Source organism: Trachemys scripta, chromosome 1, assembly GCF_013100865.1.
Source record: "Trachemys scripta elegans isolate TJP31775 chromosome 1, CAS_Tse_1.0, whole genome shotgun sequence".
Taxonomy (NCBI): Eukaryota; Metazoa; Chordata; order Testudines; family Emydidae; genus Trachemys; species Trachemys scripta.
The window spans coordinates 40,975,933-41,003,483 of record NC_048298.1 but is presented as its reverse complement, the minus strand read 5'-3'; the positions used below and the strand labels follow the sequence as shown (position 1 = coordinate 41,003,483).

The following is a 27,551-nucleotide window of genomic DNA, read 5'->3' as shown; positions in this document are numbered from 1 at the left end:
AAGAAGTGAGGTTTTTACTCACGAAAGCTTATGCCCAAATAAATCTGTTAGTCTTTAAGGTGCCACCAGACTCCTTGTTGTTTTAATGGAGATGGGAAAGAAAGAATTGGAGGGAAAAGGGCCAATGCACATTTAATAACAATGATAATTCTCATAAAATGTCCAAGAACATTTGCTGGGTTGGAGCCTGTGGGAGAGGTGCGTGGAGCCCTGCGATCTGGTTGGGACCCCATATAATCTGAACCCACCATGCCGGTTTGCAGGTAAAAGGGCCACCCAACCACAAACACCCCCCACCTGCAGACATCTAAGGAAAGTAGAGTTGTTGTGGGATTTTCTGAAAGAAAAGGACTGGCTGTTGCAGGAGATGGAGACCAATTGGGGAAAGAGGTAAATGGGCAAATGTTGTGTTTAAACCTTTTCTCCTATAAACAACATTTTTCCCCTCTCAAGCTCTACCTACAGAGCCTTGAACTCCATATAGAGCAGATGCTATATTATGGGGGCAGTCTCTCCTCTCCTTGTTAGGGTCAGAGCGAAAGGAAATTGGGACGTTTAGTCAGAGACCCTAACAATTCTTTACACTTGAATCTTCTGTATTCCAATATTTTTAAAGGAAAGCCTCTGGTAATGTTCAAATAGGTCTTTGGGGGCAGGGAGCATTTTCCAAAATGCTGTGCAAGTTTATAATTAAAAAGATATGCTTCTCTAATTTTAATTTCATTTAATTATAAGAGTAATAATAAAAAAAAATAGATCCTGTCATTATAATGCCATCTGGGAGTGATCCAAAATGTCTGCCTCCTTCTTGAGATTAAAGTTCCAATCTTCAACTGTAACTAGTGCTGAGACAGCAATGTTTGAACTCATTGCTGTCATGGAACAGGAATTAAATTCAGACAAGAAAAGACAGCACATTATTATACATACTCTATTGACTACATGGCTGTTTATTTCTTATTAAATGATTAAAAATACTCCCTTGAACATACCTCTTTCTTAGATAGTAGGCAAGTGACTTTACGGTTACAATTTCTCAGTTTCACGATTTAGCCAATGTTTTGATATAGTACTTATCATCCTGGTACCTGATTTATGCTCACATTAGTTAGCAATTTTTGCCAGGAAGAACAAGCTCTTTACCTCTCTATGCTACAGGGCAAGTTCTGCTCTCAGTTACTCATTTACTGGGGTCAGATTGCAGTGTAACTTTGGGGATATTTGAGGCTATACTTACGTAGTTCTAGTAACTTGAAGATTAAGATTACCTAATTATTAGCCCTCTGGCAAGTATTGTTCTGAAAGACTGTTGGACTCATTAGAATTTAAAAATTATTTAAATGCTAATTAATCTAATATGTTGACCTAAGTGGTGACACAGATGGGACTGTCCCATTGATACAATCTTGCCTTTGAACAAAAATGGACTGGATGACCTGCTGTAATAGCTTTTTTCCATCTTTAACTCCTGTGATAAGCTGTAATATGCATCCTATATTAAAGTGACTTATACTCTCAGTATTGAAAACAAAATTCCCTTCCTTCAAGGACAGGCTATTACTTAGTAATGTGTTTTTATTATTTTTAGAACATTCTTAAGCATTTATATGATTAATTCTGGATAAGGCTTGACTCTTCCTTGTGGAATTTATATACGGGTCAGAGTCAATTATCTGAATATGTTTGCAATAATCTAGGGAATTTTCAGTGGGCCCAACAGAAGGAAAATAGAGGGTCCCCTCTGTAGGATCATCCCTGTCCAGTTGTAGGGACAGGAGTCAACCTCCTCTGTGGCACCATCTCCAGCTGCCCCCTCCCTGGGACCAGGCATGTGTAGCTGGATAAGAAGTAATCTGGGGATAACACATCATCCCAAGCCTACAAAAAGTTAATGCAATTTAAGGCTGCATCACCCTTTCTGTGGCTTTCCTCTGCATTTGGTAATCTGCCTTAAAATGGGTCTTGGAAGAACCACCAGCTGAAAAACTTTCTTTACTTGCAAACTCATGCATTTCATATTGAAATCAGTGAGACACAATGAATATGAAACCCCATTATGCTATTTTAACTGCACTGTAACAAAGTGGCCAACTCTAGATGTAAGGCTCCTTTGCAGAATCATCCTGTTATCAGGTTTTTGAATTGTCCATGACAGTATAGTGCAAAGATCTGTAGGTCATACTAGTGGGGCAATTCAGTTAACTCCCAACAGGATATAAATGGGTTCGGAGCCTCTCTTGGAGCAGAGGGAACTAGGCATTTGGACAAAAAAGAGTTTGCAGTGAAAACCCTGGGAATAGCCACGCTAAGGTTGAGGAGAAAAAAAGCTTGAGATTTATGATCAGTAAATGCCCTGAAGGATGTAAAACTGGATTATGTGTGTCTATACTGCGTTCCTAGGATGGATGGGGAACAATGCTGCTTACACACACTTGAAAAGACTGTTAAAGTCTAGGGGGAGTTGGAAGATAGGCTTTGAGCCAGTTTCCTTCAACCTAACCCCCAGTGCCTTGGGGACCTCCTAGGCTGCTGGAAGAAACTGGTGCCTAGCAGAATCAGTTAAGTGATTTTTCATTAGATGCATGAGCACTTAGCTGTTCCTACAGATTTCTGGAAATTTGCAGGAACCCCTACATGTCTTTCCTGCAGATCTAAGTCTCATTTAGCACAGCCCTGTGCATTTAGGGCTACACTGTGATCTCATAATCTACCCTGAGAAAGGGGCAGCATGTCATTGTGTTGCCCCACGAGCAGACTCTGTGTTATAATTTGGTCCCTGTTTTCCCCAATGCTCCATGGGAGACATAATCTGCACCAGACCTTTTCCTAGTGCAGTTTGCTTTCCACTCCGGCCCCCCCCCACCCCCCGTACTAGTTCAGCTGTGGTGGCCAGTGTATTGTGGGGTAAGAGCCAAGGCTCCACTCCCCACCTCTCCTCCCTGGTCACTGGCACAGGAAGGGTAGCAGCCCATCAGTGGCTGCTCTCCCCTCTGCATTGCTATGTGTGTTACAAGTAGCAAGCATGGGGGAATGAAAAGAATGTTCAAGCCTCCTTATTTCCCTGCCTGAGTATGCAGCAAGGGTCACACACTGGTTCTGAATGAGAAGGGTTTCAGATGTTTTAGTCAGATCTCATATTCCACACAGCTTACTTATACACACTTTCAGAGCCAGTACAATGCCAGAAGATCATTATTTAACAAACTCTTATTGTTAGAAAAATAGTACACATATGTGGAGTATGATTCATGCTGTTGGAACAAAGAAGAATGAAAGTCATATGTTCAGAGTGTCTCTGTGCCAAATCTACCTACCTACCCTCCTGCTTTGGCGCCAGAGCTGCTCATAAAACATTGTACAATTTTTTTCATGTATTTATTTTTAGTAATGGCAAACATATTCTTTCTCCAACTCTTCTTGAAAATGGTTGGACTTTTTTCCTCAAAATGTCCAAACTAAAAAACACACGTTTGGTCAGAGACCAGATCCAGAAAATTTCAGTCTTAAAAGATGAAAGTTTGAGAAAAGTTTTACGCAAATCAAAAAGGGGCTTTTAGATTAAAAGTCTTAGACTATTTATGACTTCCACTATGTGCTACAGATTTGATTTTACAATCTATTAAACAGGTTTTAGGGTTTGAAAACACTATCTTTAGACTGGTGCAAATGAGTTGAAATCAGCTATAGGGCTGAATCCTCAGCTGTGAGCAAGAGCAGGAATTGGCTGTGAGCTATCTGGGATGAGCTGGGGACCAAACTACCCCCTAGTCAGGGCCGGCTCTAGGATTTTGGCCGCCCAAAGCAAAAACAATTTTGGCTGCCCCCCTCTATTTAATTACCCCACCCCCCGGCCCTGCCTCAACTCCGCCCCTTCCCCAAATCCCCAGCCCTGCCTCCTCCCCCCAGGCTCTCAAGTCTAGGAGGGAGGGGGAGAAGCGGCGCCCGCGCCGCGGCCACTCGGAGTCTCCCCCCCCCCAGGTTTGGGAGGGAGGGAGGGGGAGACTCCAAGTGGCCGCGGTGCGCGAATCAGCTGTTTCGCGCGCCGTGGCAGCAGCAGCGGAGGTGAGCTAGGGCGGCCGGGGCACATTTTTAGGGGCGGCATTCTGGTACCGGCCATGCCGCCCCTAAAAATGTGCCGCCCCAAGCACCAGCTTGTTTTGCTGGTGCCTAGAGCCAGCCCTGCCCCTAGTGCAAGTTAGAGTGGCCACAGGGCTGCGCTAAGTTATGCTAGTTGGCACAGGAGCACAAGAGTGCACTGCACTTTGGCTCCACTCCAACATGTTTCTTTCTTTCCCAGAGGCTGAGGAAGCAGGTGATTACCTCACAGCAGCAGAATGCTCAGTGTCCAGATATAAGACTGATTTTAAGTCCCATTCTGATGATGAAGAAGAGGAAATAGACCTTAGCTGGGGCCTTAGCTGTTTTGGTTTGTTTGTCTGGGTTTTTTTTAAATCTAAATGATGGTATATTCCCTGCTGTAAAAGTTCAATTTTCAATGATGCCAGTTTTAACAAAACATAGGGGGCAGTCAGACATTATTCCTACTACTTAGAAATAACATTAGCCCATTAGAGACATTTGAGACACAAAGTGAAACTGACAAAATGATCACTGATATCATTCAAAGAGATGCCAAATAGTATCAGGAAGATTAAATGGTGCTGTCACAGCTGCTTTGGAATTAAAAGGCAATAAAAACTTAGCTCCAATTCTATTTAACAATGAACAAAAGTCTCTTACGGCCAGATATTGTGCCATTGGTTACCAGTATTTACATTGAGTGGTACCTAACTCCTTGAATAAACCCATCTGTTTCAATGGGAGAATTCAAAGAATAAGGTATTATTCAATTTGAGACGGATGACAGAATCTGGCTGTCATTTTGCATTTGTAGAATGAGTCCTTGCAATCTTTTCCAATGCAACTGAATGTACGCAAATCAGATATCATCATGGAATTTCATTGTATGTCTTATGGGAAAACAACAAAGTCATGATGTCAGTCATGATGCCAGGCGCTGCCAAGCCATAGTCTAAAACTCCAGACTATAACACACTTCGGGGAACCAGCTAAGAGTACAAAAAGTAGTATTTGGACTTCTGGGTAACAGGTATAGAAATAACTTGATATTTCTTACGTATTGAATTGCTCAGCAAAAATCAAATTTGTTGATGTTCCTGTGATTGTAGTCAGCCCTCCAATGGTAGAAGAATAAGCAATACACAAGCACATCACTTTGCACATCATCTGGTCTTTCTGGTTTCTGTATCTCCTTCCTGTCTCAGCTGGGGGCAGATTCTGCTCAATAAGAATACATATTGATTAATGTATGAGAAGGGTTCATCTGACATTATAAAATCTACATAAAAACCAGTGTCTTTAAGAAGCAATCAGCTTTCAGGATTTCCCAGCATTCCACAGGGCTGTTTCATTTGCTAGGAGTATTGTCATATGCAGCATTTGTTGGTGCCTAGGACTATGGTTAGGGCCCTACCAAATTTACAGTCCATTTTGGTCAACTTCATGGTAATAGGATTTTAAAAATAGTAAATTTCATGATTTCAGCTATTAAAATCTGAAATTTCATGGTGTAGTAATTGTAGGAGTCCTGACCCAAAAAGGAGCTCTGTGTGTGTGCAGGTTGCAAGGTTATTGTAGGTGGGGGTTGTGGTATTGCTACCCTTACTTCTGCACTGCTGCAGATGGTGGCGCGGCCTTCAGAGCTGGGCAGCTGGAGAGTGGCAGTTAGTGGCTAGGAATGCAGCTCTGAAGGCAGAGCCACTGCCAGCAGCAGTGCAAAGGGAAGGATTGTATGGTATTGCCACCCTTACTTCTGTGCTGCTGCTGGTGGCGGCGCGGCCTTCAGAGCTGGGCAGCTGGAGAGTGGCAGTTAGTGGCTAGGAACCCAGCTCTGAAGGCAGAGCCACCGTCAGCAGCAGTGCAGAGGGAAGGATTGTATGGTATTGCCACCCTTACTTCTGTGCTGCTGCCTACAGGGCTGGGCCCTCAGTTAGCAGCTGCCACTCTCTGGCCGTCCAGCTCTGAAGGCAGCGGTGCAGAAGTAAGGGTGGCATGGTATAGGGTATTGCCACTCTTCTGCACTGCTGCTGGTGGAGCGCTGCCTTGAGAGCTGGGTGCTTGGCCAACAGCCGCTGCTCTCCAGCCACCCACCTCTGAAGGTATCAGTGCAGAAGAAAGGATGGCAATATCATGATCCCCCCCAAAATAACCTTGCAACCCCCATGCAACTCCCTTTTGGATCAGGACCCCCAATTTGAGAAACTCTGGTCTCCCCTGTGAAATCGGTATAGTAGAGGGTAAAAGCACACAAAAAGACCTGAATTCACAGGGGGAGACCAGATTTCATGGTCCATGACGTGTTTTTCATGCCCATGAATTTGGTAGGGCTCTAACTGTGATGATAGAAATATTACAGAGAAGAGTTTTTCCCTAGTTTTTCTCAGTCTTTACACAAGTAAAATTCTCACTGAAATTAATAATCCAGAATGAGGATGAGTAATAATTGATTAATAACTTCAGGATTTGGCCCACACACATTTCAAATTCTGGGGAATCCTGACTGGATGGTGATGTGCACTATTTGCCTTTTGGTGGAAGGTACTAATTTAACTCCATTATGGGGGGAACTAAAATTCCTCCTTAAAACACACTTAGGTCCTTATTCTGTGCCTATTTAAGTCAATGGCAAAACTCCCATTGATTTCATTATTGCAAGAGATGGTTCAGCAGTGACTTCTGGAAGCTTTCTGCTCCATCTCAAGGCCCCAAACCTGCAAATACTTTACATATGTGCTTATCTTTATGTGTGGGAGTAATCACACTGAAGTCAGTGGGACTACCCAAGTATGTCATATTAAGCAATGCGTAGACATTTGCAGGGCTGGGGCTCAAATTTGTTCCCTAACCCAAGGTATTATAGATCTCTGAACTGATTTGTCAATATTTGAAGTAGGTTGTAATATGATCCTTGAGGCAGTGACAGTGTTATGTAGCGCCAAGCACATTGTGAACATTCAAATAAATGAAATAACAATAAAATAATAAAAACTGCATGTCATATGTATTTAAATATCTATCTACATATGTGTGTACATATAAAAAATTAAACATTTAGATAACAGTGAGAGGTGCTATGTAAAAACTTAGATTTGATCGCTAGGTTAAAATTATGTTAATTAACATGTAGTAACTGCATGGTTTTTTTTCTCAAAATAATCACAGCTTAAATACCTTTTCCTTTTCAATCTTGCACACAGTGTGACCCTCACCATTGGTGTATCTGGAAAAAAAATCCTTACTGTAATAAAAGAACTATTTTTCATAAACAGATTATTAAAATATGAATGATGAAATCCATAAATTGTACCCATTAACTTCTTTTGTTTTCTCTTTCCAGTCACTAGCTTCACATTCACTAACACTTTCTGTAAAACATTAGTGGAAATAGAAAGATAAATACTCCAATTTAGCTGGTCACTTTCAAACTGAAGAATGAGGGTGGATCGATATCAAGACTGTATCTATGCCTACCATCAAGTTCCAATGCCTCATTGGTGGATCCAGTTGCACAATTCATCTCTAAGGCATCGACTTCTGCTTCAGCACCCATGATCTGCTGAGCTACGGCCTCTACAATTGGCATCACCATGGCAGCAGTAGAGGTGTTGCTAAGCCACATAGACAAGAAGCCACAGCTAATCATGAAACCCAGCGTAAGCCTGAAATGAGAAATACTCCAGTCTATTACTGTTCCATTAACCTTTGCTATCAGCATCCAATTTAATACAAAAGGATAACTTTTTCAGCATAAAGATAGGACTATAAAAACCACCAGCGTTAAGAGCTGTTAATTTGATTGTGATTTTTTTAATATATAAAAGAAGAGTTATTCATACAAATCATATATACTGTAAAATTGTGTACAGATTAAATATATTATGCAATTAAAACAAGAGTAATGTTATTTACTTATGGTATCATTATCCATTTGGACAATACTTGATTCAAGATATCATGACACATCAGCCTGTTTCAAGTTCAAATGGACATCTACACATGCTGCAGTCACAGCTCTGATTGCAGTGCAGGCATACATAAAGTCAGCACTGATCCCTGGATGGAATTAGGGGTCACCTGCAACACATACTGTCTTTCAAAGGAAACATAAAACTGAGGTTAGATTGTATCAGCTGTTACTGATCCTTGGTCTGGCACTGATCTCACTTACAATGGTTTTACACCGATGTAATTCTGTTGACTTCATTGGATTTACCACCACTGAAAGTACATCAGAAACTGATGCTCCAAGTCACTTTCTGAAACAGCAGACCTGTTAAACCTAGCATCATGAACAAGTTTTAATTAGGAATTTATCATGTGTCTACCTACATTTTTCTCTGTAATTTTAAATTAATACAGCCTGCTTCACTTCCTGTACTAAATGGTTGTGTATTATTGAGTGCAGTTAAACAGTTGACATTTTTCACACCAAGAGATGGCAGCAGTTCAGCAGTGGGTTCATTGAAATGAACGAATATAATTTTTTGCAACCAGTTTGTAAAGGTTGCAAAGCACTTTGGAACTTTCCTAGATGAAAGGTGTTATATAAATTATAAGGATTACTCAACTCAGCAGGAGCAGATTTTAAAAAATATATATGCAAAATAATTAGAGTATTTTTTAAAAATTCAAAATTATTCCCATGGCATTTCTCTCCCTAATGACTAAAGGCAACATTTTCATTTAAAAATAGAAATCCATTTTCATGATGGAGACATAAAAAAGTGATTGGGCTAAATTCAGGCCCTGGACAAGTAGATGATCTCTCTGCTTGTATTTCTGCCCATTTTTAATAGCACTGATAATACAGAATTGTACTTTATTGACTGTAGAACTTGCTAATTTACAGTCTGATCCAGAACACTAGACTGACACTCATGGAACTCACAGGGCTTTGGATTAGATCTTCAGTTAGTCTCTTGTAGGAGTTGTGTAAGAAGTGGATTTCCAGGACCAGTAGGAATTGGAATGAGGGAAGGGGAGTAGCTTTGAAGGCCAAAAGCTCTGGAAACAGATTTTTTTTATATTGGAAAAACATACAACCTTAACAGAGCTAGCAGCAACCTTAAGAAATAAAGAAAAAGAAGACATTCACTGACAGCTGCTTTGAAACCATTTCTTATTGATGTTATATATTTGATGACATCAAATATTTGATGGTCAGATATTCAAATGATCATTCAATACATTGGAAAATTAACCTATTCCCAGTAGCTTCAGAGATTAAGAGCAGATGATTCACTGATCTAAAAAATAACAGAGCATGTCCTAATCTATTCAACCTCAATTTTTCCTAATCTATTCCACCCACAGTATTTCAAGTGACACTATGTATGAAATCTTGGATGACGGCTTCATTTATAACCAACAATAAAGCTAATATCTTTTTGCCATATAACAATGAGAGGAGACTCCTGTTTGCCTTACTCACACAATTCATCCCTGTGGGCTACATCCTCTGCTGCAAGTGAAATACAGTGCAATTGGTGGTGAGGCAAAGGTTGCTCTACACTATCTCTGTGTTTGTTTACTGATCTTGAGGCCAACAAGGGAGTGGCCCAGGCACTAGTGTAATTTAGAGTAGCCTCAAGGCTATTCTAAGGTATGCCATACTACGCTGTTCATGGCCCTCAGGGGCCTTTCTGGATGCCAAGAAAAAACAAAGTACAGTGCAGTTTGGCCAGACCTGAGGATGGAGCCTACTGTCTGTCCATTCTGTTGAATTCTTGAATGAAATCCTGGCTCCATTGAAGTCAATGCCAAAACCCCCATTGACTTAAATGGGACCACAATTTCACCTCGTGTCTGTGCTGAGGTCTAGGGCACAGTTCTAACCTGAACTCCAGGTCAGACAGTGCACAGATGTCACAACTGAGCATTTAAAACACAGCTAGCCTGGTTGACTAAGAAGGCATCTCTACCCTGTATGATTTTGGCCTGCATACAAAGTGGTGGTATTACCTCTCAAACTATCAAGGTTGTAGGCCTCTCTGTATTTTACTGGTGACACTGTACCTAAAATACTGTGAAATGCAAAATACATAGTACAAAACTGGAGGGGATTTAGAGAAGAAGAAAATAGGCAAACCCAGCTTTCACTTCTGCGGCTTTATAGTCTCCCGTCAGAGAAACTGCTGTGGTTCCTATACGCAAGGGTAGGGCTCGGGTGCAGGCCGAGGAGCAGAGAGCTCAGCACAAAGAGCTTGTGTCTGGTAGTTTGCAGTAGGCATGTGAGAATTGGGCATGAGCTGGATGGGGCTGAGGGTGAGGCTCGAGGAACCTCCGCTACTTAGAACCTTCTCATGAGGAGATGGTGGGGCAGAGGGAGAGCGGAACTGCTGCAACCTCATAGTTTCAGTATTGCCTGTGGAATGGCTCTACATCCACTCTGTGGCTTGAGGGCAGAATTCCTTTCTCCATAACTGCCCAGGGGGCTATCCAGCAGAGTACTCAGCACAGCATTCAGGTCATCTGCCAGGTTACTAGGCTTCAGCCAAAATGAAAGGCCTGGCGAGTGTGAGTGCTTAGGAAAGATTAAAATAGCTAATGTGCAAAGCTTGACTGACCAATGAGGAGGGGAGATACAAACGCTCGGTACAAATATTTGAAAGGCATGAACATTAAGGAAGGAATAGAATTCTTGTCGTGGCTCAAGGAGGATAGTTAAGAGTAATGGGAGAAAATTGAATGCAGTAAAATGTAGAATAGCAGGAACATTTTTCTAATAATAAAGCCTGTCAGGGAAGAGAATAGTTATTAAAGGAAGTGGTGGAAGGCCCATTAGAGAAATTATTGAAAACTAGGGCAGACAAAGGTTTGGAGAATAGGGATAATTCTGCACTGCCAGAAGGAGAGATTTGATGATCTAATAGGCATTTTCCACCGCTAATATCTGAATTCTTTTTGTCTGGCCTTTTAACGTCTAGCTTTTAACGTCTGTTTCTTAAAGTAGGATTATAAGAATCTTATATTCTGGGGAGCCAGACTGACACAGGACATTTCCTGTCCAGTCTTACTGAGATGCTGATGGAGGCCTCTACCCCGCCCAGAGCTTCTTGTTCAGAAGCCAAGAGTAGGGTTTTCACTTCATCAAGAGATGAATGTATGATGGGTATCTTCAGTTCCTTCGCTGCATCATCTGACCATTCTGAGGCTATGTCTACACTAGCACTTTTGTCAGCAAAACTTTTGTCGGTCAGGGGTGTGAACCCCCTCTCCCCCCGACCAATAAAAGTTACACTGACAAAAATGCCGGTGTGGCCAATGCTATGTCAGTGGCAGAGCATCTCCCTCTGATGTAGCTACTGCCACTCATTGGGGATGGCTTAATTATGCCAGCGGAAGAGCTCTCTCCTGCTGGCCTAGAGTGGCTATGCAGGAGACCTTGCAATGGCGCGGCTGCAGCGGTACAGTCGTGTAGACATAGCCTGAGTTGGAGAAGTTCAGTTCTGTTTGGGAGCTGCTTTCTTCACAGATAATGGCAAACAGGAGCCTAGGTGTAGATAGCTGAGGCTCTCAATTTTCTTTTTGTAAAATATGTTTTGCCCCCTCTCCTCCACCAGTCTTATTGTCCTTCCTACCTTAAACTGTGAACTATTAGGGGTGAGGACTGTTTTATAGTATATTTTGAAAGTGCCCGAACACTGCAAGTACTTCTAAAATACAAATTACTATTAATAGGCATGTGACGTGACTCTTCAATTGTGGGCTTTACGACCAATCATTAAGAAATATGAATCTTAAATATATTCACAAATTCATCATATATTTGTTCTGAATATTACATAGTTATTGTGAATATCAGAGGCATTAGAAATAGAACTCATTCGTATCCTAATTATCCCTATAATTAGAATTTCGGCAAAAGAATAATGTTTCACCTTCTATAGTTCAACCAAAGCATTTCACATATTTTCATTTTATTTCGGCAGCAAAAGGTGCCTGGATTCTTACTAAGGAACAGAACAATATCCCTCTGTAGGCAATTATTTCTGTAGTACCAAGTTTTCCATGAGCATTACCATTTTCCAATGTAGTATTTAGTACATACCATGCAGGGTTCACACCCACTATCATCACCATTTTCAAAGCAATTCTCTTGTGCAAATTCCATTTTTCTATTGATGTGGCCAAACAAATTACTCCAATTAATAGCAAATGAAAATCTTTGAAATAAGCAGCTGCCACCTGAAATCAAAAACAATTTGTTGCTGAAACAGTTGCTTTTTATCTATCATTTTTAACATGACCAAATAAAAAATATCAGCCTCAGCAGAAACAAGTTAAGGCATGCATTGAAATATGTGCTGGAAAGGTCCCATTTTCTTTTAATTAGGTCAGTGCTATTGCTTAAACCCATATGAATCACTGGGTACATGGAGTTAAATAGGTGTGAAACAATGGAAGGAAGAGGATAATAAGTAAGGCTATTGATTAATTGCAGTTAACTCACGCGATTAACTCAAAAAAATTTATCACAATTTAAAAAATTATCCAAGATTAATCACATTGTTAAACAATAGAATACCAATTGAAATTTATTAAATATTTTTGGATGTTTTTCTACATTTTCAAACTTATTGATTTCTGTAGAAGACAGAATACTAAGTGTACAATGCTTATTTTATATTATTTTTATTACAAATATTTGCACTGTAAAAATGGTCAACAAAAGAAATAGTATTTTCAGTTCACCTCCTACAAGAACTGTAGTGCAATCTCTTTATCGTGAAAGTGTAACTTACAAATGTAGATTGTTTTTGTTACATAACTGCACTCAAAACAAAATAATGTAAAACTTGACAGCCTACAAGTCCACTCAGTCCTACCTCTTGTTCAGCCAATCACTCAGACAAACAAGTTTGGTTACAAGTTGCAGGAGATAATGCTGCCTGCTTCTTGTTTACAATGTCACTTGAAAATGAGAACAGGCATTTGCATGGCACTGTTGTAGCCGGCGTTGCAAGGCATTTACATGCCAGATATGCTAAATGTTTGTATGCCCCTTCTTGCTTCGACTTCCAGAGGACATGCTTCCATGCTGATGATGCTCATTAAAAAAAGAATACGTTAATTAAATTTGTGACTGAACTCGGGGGAGAATTGTATGTCTCCTATTCTGTTTTACCCACATTTCATGTTATAGCAGTCTTGGATGATGACTCAGCATGTTTTAAAAACATTTTCACAGCAGATTTGACAAAGTGTAAAGAAAGTACCAATGTGAGATTTCTAAAAATAGCTACAGCACTTGACCCAAGATTTAAGAATCTGAAATGCTGTCCAAAATTTGAGAGGGACGAGATGTGGAGCATGCTTTCAGACGTCTTAAAAGAGCAACACTCAGATGCGGAAACTACAGAACCCGAACCACCAAAAAAGAAAATCAAACTTCTGCTGGTGGCATCTGACTCAGATAATGAAAGTGAACATCCGCCACTCTGCTTTGAATTGTTATCAAGCAGAACCCATCACCAGCATGGACGCATGTCCTCTGGAATGGTGGTTGAAACATGAAGGGACATATGAATCTGGCACGTAAATATCTTCTGACACCAGCTACAACAGTGCTATGCATTATCTCCTGCAAATTGTAACCAAACTTGCTTGTCTGAGTGATTGACTGAACAAGAAGTAGGACTGAGTGGACTTGTAGGCTTTAAAGTTTTACATTATTTTATATTTGAATGCAGTTATTTTTTGTACATAATTCTACATTTGCAAGTTCAACTTTCATGATAAAGTGCTTGCACTACAGTACTTGTATTAGGTGAATTTAAAAATACTATTTCTTTTATTTTTACAGTGCAAATATTTGTAATAAATATAAATATAAAGTGAGCACTGTACACTTTGTATTCTGTGTTGTAATTGAAATCAATATATTTGAAAATGTAGAAAACATCCAAAGATATTTAAATAAACAGTATTCTATTATTGTTTAACAGAGCAATTAATCGTGTGATTACTCGTAATTAATTTTTTTAATCATGCAATTAATCACGATTAATTTTTTTAATCGCTTGACAGCCCTAATAATAAGGTTCATGATGTAAGCAACCTAAGATCATCAAGCACATTTCACATATGACCTAAGCTAAAGGTGAAAGCCTGCTGCATTAGTCCATTTTATATTTAACCCATCCAGCTACCTCTCCATTGCAAACACTTTGAGGTATAAGGATTTAGAGCATGATCCTACAGTGCCTATCACAATGGTGCCTCAAGCTCAGGACTATTCACAGGTTTAAATGTTTTTCTGGTTTGAGATCAACCGGTATCAATTCCCATTGATATCAAGGTAGGTGTTATTGGGCCCTTAGCATTTCATAGTTCTGATGTAATGTAGTGTAACATTAATAACACTTTGCATGTCCATCAGTAGCGTACGGGGGGGGGGGGGGAAGCGATTTCCTGTCAATTTCCTGGTGCCCTTGTACTCACCTGGGGAAGCGATAAAAAAAAAAAGGTGCCACCCGCTGCGGCACTTTTATTTTACTCACCCGGCAGCACTTCGGCAGTGGGACCTTCACTCGCTCCGCGGATCTTTGGTGGCATTTCGGCGGTGGGTCCTTCAGTGCCGCCGAAGACACCCGGAGTGAGTGAAGGGCCCGCCGCCGAAGACCCGGAGCGCCAGCAGGTGAGTAAAATAAAAGCGCCGCAGCAGGTGGCACCTTTTTTTTTAATCACTTCCCCTGTTCCCTCCACCTGGCCAGGCCACTGATGTCCAGAGCACTTTCTCATCTATTGATCTCAAAGCACTTTGCAAAGGGAGATAAGTGTTATTATCACCATTTCACAGATGTGACAACTTTGGCTCAGAGATGATGCCTGCAATAATTTGTGCTGGCTTCTGCTGCAGGTTTGAGCATGAGGCGGAACCAATTGAACAGATCTCGGTCCAGAAAGATCTGTATGCTTAACTGTGAGCATACAAATAGTCCTGAGCTTGAGGCCCCATTGTGATAATTGCTGCAGAAACACATAGTAAAGACAGCTGATGAAATTGCAGCATTACGCAGTTCTTTCTTTAGGGATTCCACAGTTTATGGCTATATAATATGTGCAGCGTAAGAAGATAGGGAAGAAGAGGAAGGTTACCTCCTTGGATGCCATAATACCAAACATTGGGAACATTAAGGCAGGAAGTAAAGCTGAAACAGCCAGTGGCAAAGCTTCTGTGAGCCAAAAGATCGCAACTACAAACAGCGTGTATGCACATTCTGCTTCCTAGAATACACAAGATATCATTAAAAATAAGATTGGATTCATCTAGCAAACAATCCTGCAATGGTATAGGGGATTAATCCAAACCCCAAAGAAGTCGATAGAAGGACTCGCGCTGACTTAATTTGGTTTTGAGTTGGGGCCCAAAGCTTAATTGTACTTAATATTATCATCAGAAGCAGATAATTTGATTTATATCCTTATAAATAATAAAAAACATTATGATGAACTATTATTTTATGTATTTATTATTTTATTTTTTATTTTTCTTTGTTTATAAACATGCACCATTAAAAAGAAACGCCTGCCATTTGCTCCAGGCACTTCATGAGACATTTTGAAACTACAATTATACAAGTAGATTATGCCAGGAACCTCTCTTCACCCAAGAATTAAAATAAATCATAACCCCCAGCAACTAAAAATATCCTTTTGATCTTTAATATTGCCCAGAGAACTCCCGTGCAAGCAGTACGTGAAATCCTGGCCCTGCTGAAGATAATTAGATTTTGCCGTTGACATCAATGGAGCAAGGACTTTACCCAGTCTGCTTCGATACAATTGTCCTTATATCTTGCAGTTTTAACATATCTTTCATTCTGAATCCTGGAACACAGGATTCACTTTACCTTCACCTCTGAAATGCAGCTACTGTTGCAGCAATTGAAACTGTAGAAGGAATTGGGGTAGGTATGTAGGGATATTAAAGAAGGTACTAACAGTGATTCCCCCAAGAGACAGTGACCCTCTCATAATTTGGCCCCCACACTTTAAAATCCAACAGTTTCACCAAGTACAAAAATCTCTTGGGTCTTCTGTTAAAACTTGTAAGCTACTGTCTGTAGAAACCATTGATTATATCTATCCTGTGACTACTATGTAAAACTTACAAACAAGTTAACTGACTTTGTTATACAATGTAAACAAACACTATAAGCTGTTAAGTGACTTTCACTTCATTCAATGGCTCCTAGGACAGACCCCCACCCTCTGTGATTAAAGGGCCAGGAGTCTCAAATGAATTAGCACACACTCTGAAAGTGGTGGAGACAGTAAATTAAAATATGGTTAAGGGATGGAATGTATGCTGATGAATGCTTGATATACATGGATGGTTAGGGAGGTGCCAGCCTAGAAAAGGAGTATCCATCGGCCGAAGAATGTGTCAAGTGGATGACCAGAAACCCCCGGAGGGTAAACTGGGACCCACCCCATTACCTGGAAGGATGAGAAACACAAACTTTGGACAGTGTGGAGCCACCAGGAATGTGCCACTTTGGACAGGAATGTGCCATCTGCTGATTGAGTCAGCAACAGCAGGATGAAACAGCTCCCATAGACTAACATAGGAACTAATTCCTATAAGAATGGACTCTAAAGACTGATGACTTTGAGTCTCTGATTCTGCTGCCAGCCTCCAGGAGCATCAGGTGCACCTGACACAGACTCGGCTCCATCCTCATGACCAAGATACCTGGCCAGTAACTTGGCATGAGCAACTTCTAGGCTGGTAACTCTATCTCCCCTTGTAAGTACTCTCACACTTCTTATCACACTGTCTGTACTCGGCTAGCTTGATTATCACTTCAAAAGTTTTTTTTCTCTTAATTAATTGGCCTCTCAGAGTTGGTAAGACAACTCCCACCTGTTTATGCTCTCTGTATGTGTGTATATATATCTCCTCATTATATGTTCCATTCTATATGCATCCGAAGAAGTGGGCTGTAGTCCACGAAAGCTTATGCTCTAATAAATTTGTTAGTCTCTAAGGTGCCACAAGTACTCCTGTTCTTCTTTTTGCGGATACAGACTAACACGGCTGTTACTCTGAAGCTGGTAACTATAACACCTATACAGAACTTGAATGAATGATTGTGTGAATGAATCTCTCTCTCTCTCTCTCTCTCTCTCTATATATATATATGTATGTGTGTATGTATAAGAAATAAGTAGTCAAACAACGTTGTTTACTTTTATCTTTTGCTTTATCAGTATATTTACAATAAATGTGGCATCTTTGCCTTATCCCTCTTAATAAGATCCTGCTGGTTTTTATTCTATTGGTATAACAGGTAGAATGAAATTACCAACATTGGAGTTTGGCCAAACTTGCTCTGAGCTTTGGGTTTCTACTGAAACCAAATGCCTTGTGTTTGGAATTCTGTTAGGCATACTTTGCACAGCTCTGGTTTATACTTCTGCTCTTGAAAAAAGTGCCTTTCTTACCAAGCGAGGTCAGGAGAGGAAAATGGCATATGTATTGTTGGCATCCTTTCATCTACAAGAGACGGTGGGAATTGCAGGCTATGATGGTTTGCAATGTCTCATGTGACTGAATAGTCCAATCTGAGATTTGCATAATCTTTGGCAGTTATTGCAAATGTATGTATCTTGCTTGGGAGCTGCTTGCTTCCTATGGGCTCTTTTCTGTTCAGGCTGTAGGAGCCAGCTTCTGTCATGGACTTTGATACCCTGATGGAGACGATGGCACCACTTGTTACGATCATCATATGTATGTACAGTGGCTAATACTAAAAGATGTAGCTTTGGGGATAAATGATGGGATACAGTTTTTACCTTAGGAAGGCTGGTTCAAATCCAACCCAAGGGAGTAATGGCCAAACATTCCTTCTACTGGCAGTTTTTGGTCTATGTGAAAGAAGCGTAAGTGTCTGTATTGCAAAACTTCTACCAAATTTGACACTAATTTGCACCTTTGTTCACAGATTTAGCAGAAACTGGACTGCTCCCCACCAACTAATGGTGAATCCTGCAGAAAAAAAGAGGAGGTGGATTTGTGAGGCATGTGGAGAAGGTTGCTATCTGATAGTGTCTGTTCTGTGGATAACAAGACACCTTCATTCTCCAGGACCTTCAATCTAGTGCCTTTTATTTGCTGTAAAAATATACTAATAGTTTAGAAAAGCAAGCAAGCAGTGGTATCCTTTGCATCGCTGTGTATGGTGTTTACACTGGAATATGTATGAAAGCATCTCATGTAGTTTCTCCAACATCAGCAAAATTTAGGCCCCCAAAAGTCAAATTAATGTGCAGGATTGTATATAACCTTTGTCAGGTTCAGTGAAATCCTTACTGGCTTAATGCAGCTACTTCTGAAGGATTCAGTGAATGATTTATTTTCCCCCTTTTGGTTGTGTAATTTTATAATGGGAGTTTTTGACTGAGACTCAATGACTTCTGAACTAGACTTTTACGTGCTATCATTTTTTCTACTGAGATCAGATCAGTGCCAAGAAGAAGTACCAGAAAAACCCTTATCCAGTGTGATTGTTCTGCCAACATGGAATTGGCATACCAGGAGCCATTCAAGCCTCAGAAGTTACTGGCCTGAAATGACTTCATACATTTATTTTAAGTAAAAAAAATTAAAAAATGATCCCTGCTATAACTTTTCACTATATTTGTAGGTCACCTTGTTGTCTTGATATGGTATATTTATATGCCATTTATTTATACATACTAAAATGTAGGTAACCTGACCTGAAATTGAAGACATGGGTCATGTCAGATCAGGATTTTATTAAATATGATAACTTTTTTAATCATTGACGTAAGAGGGCCTGATTCTTGTTTACAGTTAGGCCCCTTGCCCTACACAGGAAGTACAAAGGACCCTTAAAGTGGGTAAAAATTGCATTTACTGAGACTGTACATGTAGATTGTTGCTTAGATTAAAAACTCTTCAAGGTAGGGAGTTTCCTCTTGTTCTGTGCCTAGCATAGTGGGGCTCTGGCCCATGGTGGGGGGGCATCTTGTCACTACTGCATATCTCCCAACATTTCAGGGGGCTAAAGCAAGATGCAGCGCCACTCAGATTTGGCCCATCTACTTCACCGTAAACAACGATGGAAGGGCAGCTGGGCCAAACCTGAGTGGTGCTGCTACCCTGTGTGCCAGGTCACAATGCCACTTGGTTTGGGGGCCATCTTTAATGGTGGTGTGATGGGATCCCTGGGGTGCAGCCTGGGACTGTGAGACCACTGTGCCCCCTAAACTCTCTCCAGCCTGGGCTTCCTCTCACAATGCTTTGCTAGTGACCAGTAGCAAACCCCTCCAGGAGCTGTGATCACTCAACACAACTGTCCCTTCCTTGAAGAGCTTACAGCATAATTCCGACAAGTGAACAGAAAGCATAACAACTCGAACACATAGGGCTAACTCCCCTTACATAAGTAGTACCAGTGAAGTGAAGTTTCAAAGTATTCACTTGAGTGAGTTAGACAAGCAGGGGTAGGCCCTGGTGCCCAAAGGACGATGATGGCAGCAGCAAAAGGGGGCACTGAGCCATCCTGCCTGGCAACTGCTTTTGTAGCTTTTGTATTGGATGTATTATGATCAACAGTGCTCTGCTTCCTCACCTCAGCTCCCTCAGAGAAGGACAAGATTTTGTCCTAAAATTCTCATACGTTCAACAAGTGCTGTGATTTAGCATTTGCTCTGAACTTCAGTCTTGCACACAAGAACAGTTTGCTTTTTAGTCTGTTAGCAGGCAGAAAGAAAAATATTAAGAAATTAACATCTTGTAAAGTTATGACAAACACTATGGGGTAATAATAATTGGCTGAAGGTAATCCTAGGCATGTATCTGCATCCTGCAGATTTTTGTATTGAAAAAATGCATGACAGCTTTATCAAAAGTGCTGGTGGAAATTTAGGGGTTTTGACAGCTGGAGAGGTGATAGCTGAGGCTTCTGACACTCAGGGAGATGTGGGAACATTTTGTTTTTGTAGCTGCAAAGCAACTGAAGCCTTTGATATGGGCGAGTGGGTGCATCTGCTCTTTAAAATCCTGATTCAGTAAGATAATTGAGTGCATGCTTAAATTAACTCATTACAATCAATGAAACTACGCACGAGTTTAAAGATACGCACACTCTGTACCTTGCTGAATAGGGGCCTAAATTTGGGAGTGGATGCAGGGTTGAATTCTTCATTTGCCACCCCAACAAAACTACACCTTACTTCACCCAACAACAATACAGAGGGACCAGATGGATTTTTCTGTGAAAAGGATCAGCAGTGAAAGCATTACCAATATTAAACTTATCATGAGACTTCAGAGTTGAGACGTCATAGATTCATAAATTCCAAGGCCAGAAATGATTATCTTGTCTGACCTCCTGTATAGCACAGGCCATAGCACTTCCCCGAAAAAATTCCTGGAGCATATTTTTTAGGAAAACATCCAGGCCTGATTTAAAAATTGCCAGTGATAGCAATTGACCCATGGTAAATTGTTCCAATGATTAATTTCTTTCACAGTTAAAAATTTATACCTTATTTGCAGTCTGAATTTGTCTAGCTTCAACTTCCAGCCATTGGATCATGTCATATCTTTCTCTGCTAGATTGAAGAGCCCATTATTAAATATTTGTTCCCCATACAGGTACTTATAGATTGTAATCAAGTGACTTCTCAGCTCTCTCTTTGTTACACTGTATAGATTGAACTCTTTGAGTCCATCACTATAAGGCATGTTTTCTAATCCTTTAACCATTCTAAAGGCTCTTCTCTACCCCCTTGCCAATTTATCAACATCATTCTTGAATTGTGAGCACCAGAATTGGACACAGTATTCCAGCAGTGGTCGCACCAGTGCCAAATATAGAGGTAAAATAACCTCTCTACTCCTAACTGAGATTCCATTGTTTATGCATCCAAGGATTTCATTAGCCACAGTGTCGCAATGGGTGCTCATGTTCAGCTTATTATCCACCACGACCCCCAAATCTTTTTCAGAGTCACTGCTTCCCAGGATAGAGTCCCCCATCCTGTAAATATGGCCTACATTCTTTATTCCTAGATATATACATTTACATCTAGCCATGTTAAAACACATACTGTTTGTTTGTGCCCACTTTTACTAAATGATGCAGGTCGCGCTGCATCAGTGGCCTGTCCTCTTCATTATTTGCCACTTCCCCAATTTTTATGTCATCTGCAAACTCTATCAGTGATGATTTTATGTTTTCTTCTAGGTCACTGATAAAAATGTTAAATAGCAGAGGTGCAAGAACCTATCTTTACAGGACCCCACTAGAAATACACCTGCTCTATGATGATTCCATGTTTACAATTACATTTCAAGACATGACCTGAATGGGGCAGTTCATACCTCTACAGAGTTATTTGAAGGAAAACAGTGCAAATTCTGACATTCATTAATTTAACATAAATTAATTTAATATTTTGAAGGTTGTTTTCACAATCATAGGCAATAGAGCCATTTTTTAAAAATATAGATTCTGGAGAAAAATTACATGGGTAGTTTAAAAAGAAGAACAATTATGCATCAATTTATGTTGCTGCACAGCCATATTCTCTGGGCCCTGAGAAAAGTGTATGTTGAACAAGGAGAATTCTGGCTACCTTCCAGAATTCATTGTACCACAATGTCACAATATGGAAGCCACTATCCTTGACAAGAACTCATAAATTGCTAGGAAATGAGCTATAGATAAATTTGTTTATTGTAGGCAGGGCTGATCTCACCGCTTTTTATTATGGTTGCTCAACATTTCCCATTATAAGACCTTGTGTTCGGTTGCTTATTACTTTGCCAAACTTTAATCACTGAAATTGTCCATGCTAGGATAATGCTAGGTCATTTTCATTTCATTTGACCTTTCTTGAATAGTTGCAGCCAAAGCAGTTTAGCGGTTTACAAGAATGAGGCTGGTGAAAATACATTGTTTTGCCAATGTTAAAAAATTCTGGTAACCTTTTTTTCCTCAGTTAGTTCAAGTGGCAGAAATCTGTGTGGTGGATCTAAAGGTTCCAACACTGCTGATGACCCATATGGGTGTCAACATGATGCTACATGATGGAATTTCTGTTTGTTTGTTTTTTCAGTTTGCTTTTTTAGAAACCTAGGAAATCGCACACAAAAAATATATTAAAAGAATGTTATTAAAAATGCAAAGTGCAAATATTCAGAAGTTAGGAAATGCCAAAATTAATGTTGCCCATGCAACCTTAATTTGCCCCCTCCCCTTGTGCATATGCATTATGATACAGCTTTAAATTACAGGATCACATATTTTTCCTTAGACTCCTGTCTCTTTCAGTGCACAGGATAGAACTGCTCTGGGGATGAATCAAGGAAGCGTAGTGAAAGAGACTGTTGTCTGTAGGACCTCTGCTTTGTTGATTGCAGAAGTCGGAAGGTGTGTGGTGAATGAGGCAGGGATTGCAGTATGAAAAAGGAATGTCTCATGGTCAAGGCAGTGGAATTCTGCCCTGGAGAACTGGAGTCTACCCCTTCCTCTGCCACAGAATTCATATGTGATGCTGGGCAAGTCACTTAAACCAAACTTTTCACAGGTGGTCACTAATTGCGTGTTCCTCATTTTCTGGATATCTGACTTGAGATCCAGGGGCCTAATTTGCGTAAGTTCTGAGCATTCACAGCTTTGACTGAAGTAGATAAGAACTGCACATTGAACATATAGAGTACTAATGCTAAGTACTCTGAAAAATCAGGTGCTAGGTATAGGGATAGGAATAGGGATAATACCACCCCCTCACCTCTCATGGATGCTGTGAAAATGAATTCATTAATATTTATGAATGCACTCAGATGCCATAGTGATGAGTACTACAGAAAAGTCCATGAGGAAACTAATAACTCTGTCTTCAGAGCAGGGTTTGCAAAGAGTGCAGTAAATAAGGCCTTGAACAATAAGAAGAAAACAAACCACTGAAACCTGCGCAATTAGTGAGCACCATCCACTGATTGAGGAGGGGTCCTAAGGAAAAAATAATATGTGATCATTTAAAATCTATAGCATAATTCATACACACAAGGGGGCCCCATTAAGGTTGCAGAGGCAATCTTAATTCTGCCATTTTCTACCTACCTTTGCAGTCTTAAAAATGTCCTTTTAATATAGCTTTTTGTGTTATGGTAAAACTACTGTAGCCATAGACTCTTGATTAGCCCTTTTGAACAATATTCATATATTCATTTTCCAAATACATTACAGAGAGGCCTTCTTATAAGAAACTATTAAAAAAATCCAGCATGTTTATAAGAATCAGTTCTCTGTGTCCCAGACCATATTATACATCTCTTAATTACAGTGCTTTTAAATGAATGAAATTGATTAAGTACATTCATATATCCGTTTTATTGCTTGACATTTTTAATCTCCCCCCCCTACTTCCTGCAACCTCCTCATCCTGGGAGAAAAGGGAAGCTTATGCCATAAACAAAACTTAAAAATAAAAGTGTCCTGGATTGCTTGAAGCCCTCCTTTTAACCCACCAAATAGGTACAGCACAGGCACCAGCACTGCAAGCTTCATCATATTGCCCTGCCAGTGTGCTCCATTCCTAACATTGAGCCCTCTGCCACAGAAGGAAAGCTGGCTGAATGTGCATGTCCGGGCAGACTTTGGCTTCCTAAAACAGCCTGTCAGGAAGGATGCCCATTAGCATCAGCAGTGATGACACAACAATTAGATGTTTTCTTTAATATAAATCTCAGCTCTTGCAGTTAAGATGAGCTGAAACATGGTGAGGTGGTTTTTTTTTTAAATTTTAAAAGTGGTTGCTAGCATATTGCTATCATTTCAACTACCATTAGGTGCTTTAAGTCCTGAAAGAAACTGGCCAGCTCAGCCGGGTGGTGGAGAGGGAATATGGACTCTGGACACACCTGCCCCCTTCTCATCCTTCTTGCATAGCAACACTGCTGGCAGTGGAGACCCTGGAAGATTTTTTATAATAAGTCATTGAACAAAACTGTAAACCCCGTATGTGAAGGAAGCCATGTATTTGGCTGCTGCCGTATCTTCAGCACCCCTAGTTCCATTGCCTCTGGCTGGCAATGCTACCCACCTGGACTTTCTGCATTCCCCAGACACATTGCCACTGGCCTCTGGGCAAGTGTGCACAAGCATGGAAGGTTTGGGGGCCCCTCTTCCACTTGTGCTTTTGCACAGGGCCAGCCATGATCTCACTTTTAATACTGACATATTCAAACAGAGATTCTTAATTTAACCCAGTGTTGTTTCACTGGCATTTTCATTGGTTTGAACTGGATCCAGTGGTTTGGGCCATGTGCCAAATTCTCTGCTGGTGCAAATGAGTGCTGCTCCACTGAAGTAATTGGATCTGTGCCAGTTTATACCAGCAGAGCAGTTGGCCCCATGTTTCCATTTATCTATTGCTGTCTCTTTCATTTTTAAAGCAGTGTCTCAGTTTATACATTTTTAACCTCAAAAGATATACTTTCCTTCCTAGAACATGCTGCTTTGATGGAGGACAAGAAACAATTCCTTGTTTCCTGCTTTGATTGGTGACAGATGGACTGATTAAGAATACATTTAGCATACCCATAACATTCAGATCACTTTACTGCTCAGGGAAAAATCTTTTCATTAACATTATTATTGACTTTTAACAAATGTCTTGATTACACAAGAATGGCCACATTTCACTAACAATAATCATGTTATCGTTTTCCACAAAGGGACAAATTCAGTTGGGTGTTAGATGCTCAGTAAATGCAAGGACTGTAATCTGAAACACTGATCTCATGTGCAACAATTGGACATTTTCTTAAATGTAAATTTGGCTTTCACTGTTAGATTACACAAAGCATTTTTTCCCCTTTAAAAATAGTTGCTGCAAATTTCATCTGAAAGATTCAGGCAGACACACTTGAGAACAAGTGCAGAGCAGGGGAAAAGATACCAGTTGAAGGGAAAAGTTGGTTAAATGTAACTAGAGCAATGGACAAACATAAGGAATTCCACTTTTTTAGGAAGACATGTCCAGCCTGCCTAGATCTAAGATCAAATTCTTCCCTTTTCTTCTTTCTACACATATGAGCCAATGAAGCCTGTCAAGTGGAGCAGGAGCACTTGCTCTGTAGCAAACCTCTTCATTTCTGCTTTGGGCTCCAGGAACATGGGCTTAGGGGCAGGCCTATGAGTGCAGCAAGGAGGGACTGGGAAGCGTGGTCTGCTGCAGATGTTGTGGAATAGCTGAGATCTGTACTTAATGTTTTGGGACTGGCCAGTGAAACAATTTTTCAGCTGTCCATTGTATTCAAATAAGGAATGCAACAGCTCCTACTCCAGTTCTCCAGTCTTCCAAACAGACCTCCAGGTTAGACAAGAAAATTGATACTCCTGATATTTCTAAGATAAAGAAGAAGCAGAACCTTCCTTTTAAAAATATGAAACACAGAGATCTTCTTTATACATCAGGAAGAAACAAAATAAAAGGCAAAAACCATATTTCCCCCTTTTTAGTTCATCTATACTGTAAAATATACTGCAAATAGATTGAGCAACTTCATTGTGTCCAAAATTAAAACAAAACAAACAGGGTAGGGTTTTCAGAATAGGTAATGTGATTTGGATGTCCAATTCCCAATGTTAGTGAGAAATAATGGTCACGTTGCTGTTTACATTAAACTTGTTCTGTTTTATATATTTCTGTAAAAACACTGCAATGTACTGAAAATAATCCCTGACGCAACATATTTGAGAATCTAGCCATTCTGAAAGGACGTGGGAAACTCACACAGACATACAGTATATAATAATTGCCTATTACGTCAGTTCACTTACTTTGGTTCGAATGATGAGAGGCAGTGGAAGTAAGAGCAGTGGAGTGAAGAGAATCAGTAGGAACCTTCGGTAGATCCAAAGCTGACTGAAAATTTTCATTGTTGAGAGCTGACGGCTCAGTTTTCTGGTAGAAACTAACAAAAAAAAATCAGATGGCCTATAAATAGTTGACTCTGATTAATATTTCTCTAAACTATCACCTTTAGCCTTTGCAACAGACTGGTTAGTCAAGCTAAGTTAAAAACAAATCTTTCTCTTTATTGTTTTAGTGTCTTTACTAACACTAGGAAGATAAGATTGGTGTTCACCTGTAAACCCAAGGCTAGAAATGTGCCCTGCATTTATGGTGTAGTTGTTTTCTCATTACTATCTTCTTCTCCCCCGTAATATATACATAATATATTCTATAACTGGAATAAGGTGTAGAGAGCTAGATCCTGCAAGGTATTGAGAAAGCTCTTAACTACCATTGACCTAAATAGGAACTGAAGACCCCCACACTTACTGGAGTGGCCCCTTGCAAGTTCAGGCCCAAGGACAGGTTATATTTCTATGCTTGACATTTTATTTATGTTAAGCTCAAGCCTAGCCTGCTCTGTTTTAAAGGGAGCCCAGGAACTAACAAGATCCACAGAAAACATGTGATCTGGAAGAAGAAAATTCTCCACCTACCCATGGCACTTCTAATACAGCTTTACTGTTAGTGAGAAAACAGGCTTCATTAGCATGAACACAACATAAGCTGACATTTTGGAAAGACATAATTGAGAACACATGCCTACAAAATGTAAAGTAGAATGGAGTGAAAGTCACACCTCTGACTGTAATGGCCCATGGCCTTGCATGTGCTGTGAGAGATGCACTCAGCTCAGAAAAGCTTTGCCAGGCTCCCGCTGCCACCGATCCATTTTCATTTCCTCCACTGTGCAGAGTGATTGGCAGCTGGAATTTACTAATATTCAGCCCTTAAATAGCACTTTTCATCCGTAGATCACCAAGGAAGGAAAATATCATTATCTCCCTTTTACAGAGGAGGAAACAGAGAGGTAGAGGGACTTGCTTGAGGCTGCACAGCAGACGAGTAGCAGAGCCAGGATGTCTCCCGCTTCACTGATGCCCATGATGCCTCCCATCAAATTAGGGGTGATGTAAAGAGGAGATGGCAATGTGCTGGGCCCTGATGAGGAGTCAGTTCTCTGAATGGCAAAGGGAGGGACAGAAGCAATGGATATTGGGCAAAGGCCATGACATCAATAGGATTTAGTGGCAGACAGTACTATCCACTTTTCTTTCCACATATTCAGGAGCTCCCTTTTCTGAACTCATAAGCAATGTGGGGTCAGAAATGACTCTCTGACCAGCTGTAGTATTTAATACATATGTACGCATATACCTACTAAGGGGGATGCAATCTGATGCACTTTAAACCTACACTTTTATCATGTTCCCTTTTTCTGATTCCCTCCCGATGAATAATCACTTCTGACCCTTGCAGAATTCCATCATGGAAAATGCAATCAGATTGCAAAACAATAAAATTAAATCAAAAAATAAAAATAAAAACCAACATGCAGAACAACTGGAAGAAACAATTCTGTAAGATTTTAATAAAATGTGATTTAGGAATCTGGACAAGAAAAC

The 27,551-nt window shown here is 40.3% G+C and overlaps 1 protein-coding gene across 1 annotated transcript in view; it reads right to left on the bottom strand.

The window, feature by feature from the left end:
• The window catches only part of SLC13A1 (solute carrier family 13 member 1), a 45,347-nt gene extending 19,317 nt beyond the window's left edge, over positions 1-26,030 (bottom strand). The window contains exons 1-7 of the mRNA XM_034768215.1: positions 25,911-26,030; positions 15,181-15,309; positions 12,131-12,267; positions 7,552-7,739; positions 7,388-7,445; positions 7,252-7,300; positions 5,138-5,298 (exon numbers count right to left, since the gene is read on the bottom strand). Coding sequence (XP_034624106.1) covers positions 5,138-5,298; positions 7,252-7,300; positions 7,388-7,445; positions 7,552-7,739; positions 12,131-12,267; positions 15,181-15,309; positions 25,911-26,009 — 821 coding nt within the window. The 5' untranslated portion in view covers positions 26,010-26,030. The remainder of the gene's footprint in view (positions 1-5,137; positions 5,299-7,251; positions 7,301-7,387; positions 7,446-7,551; positions 7,740-12,130; positions 12,268-15,180; positions 15,310-25,910) is intronic.
• Positions 26,031-27,551: the final 1,521 nt, after the last annotated feature.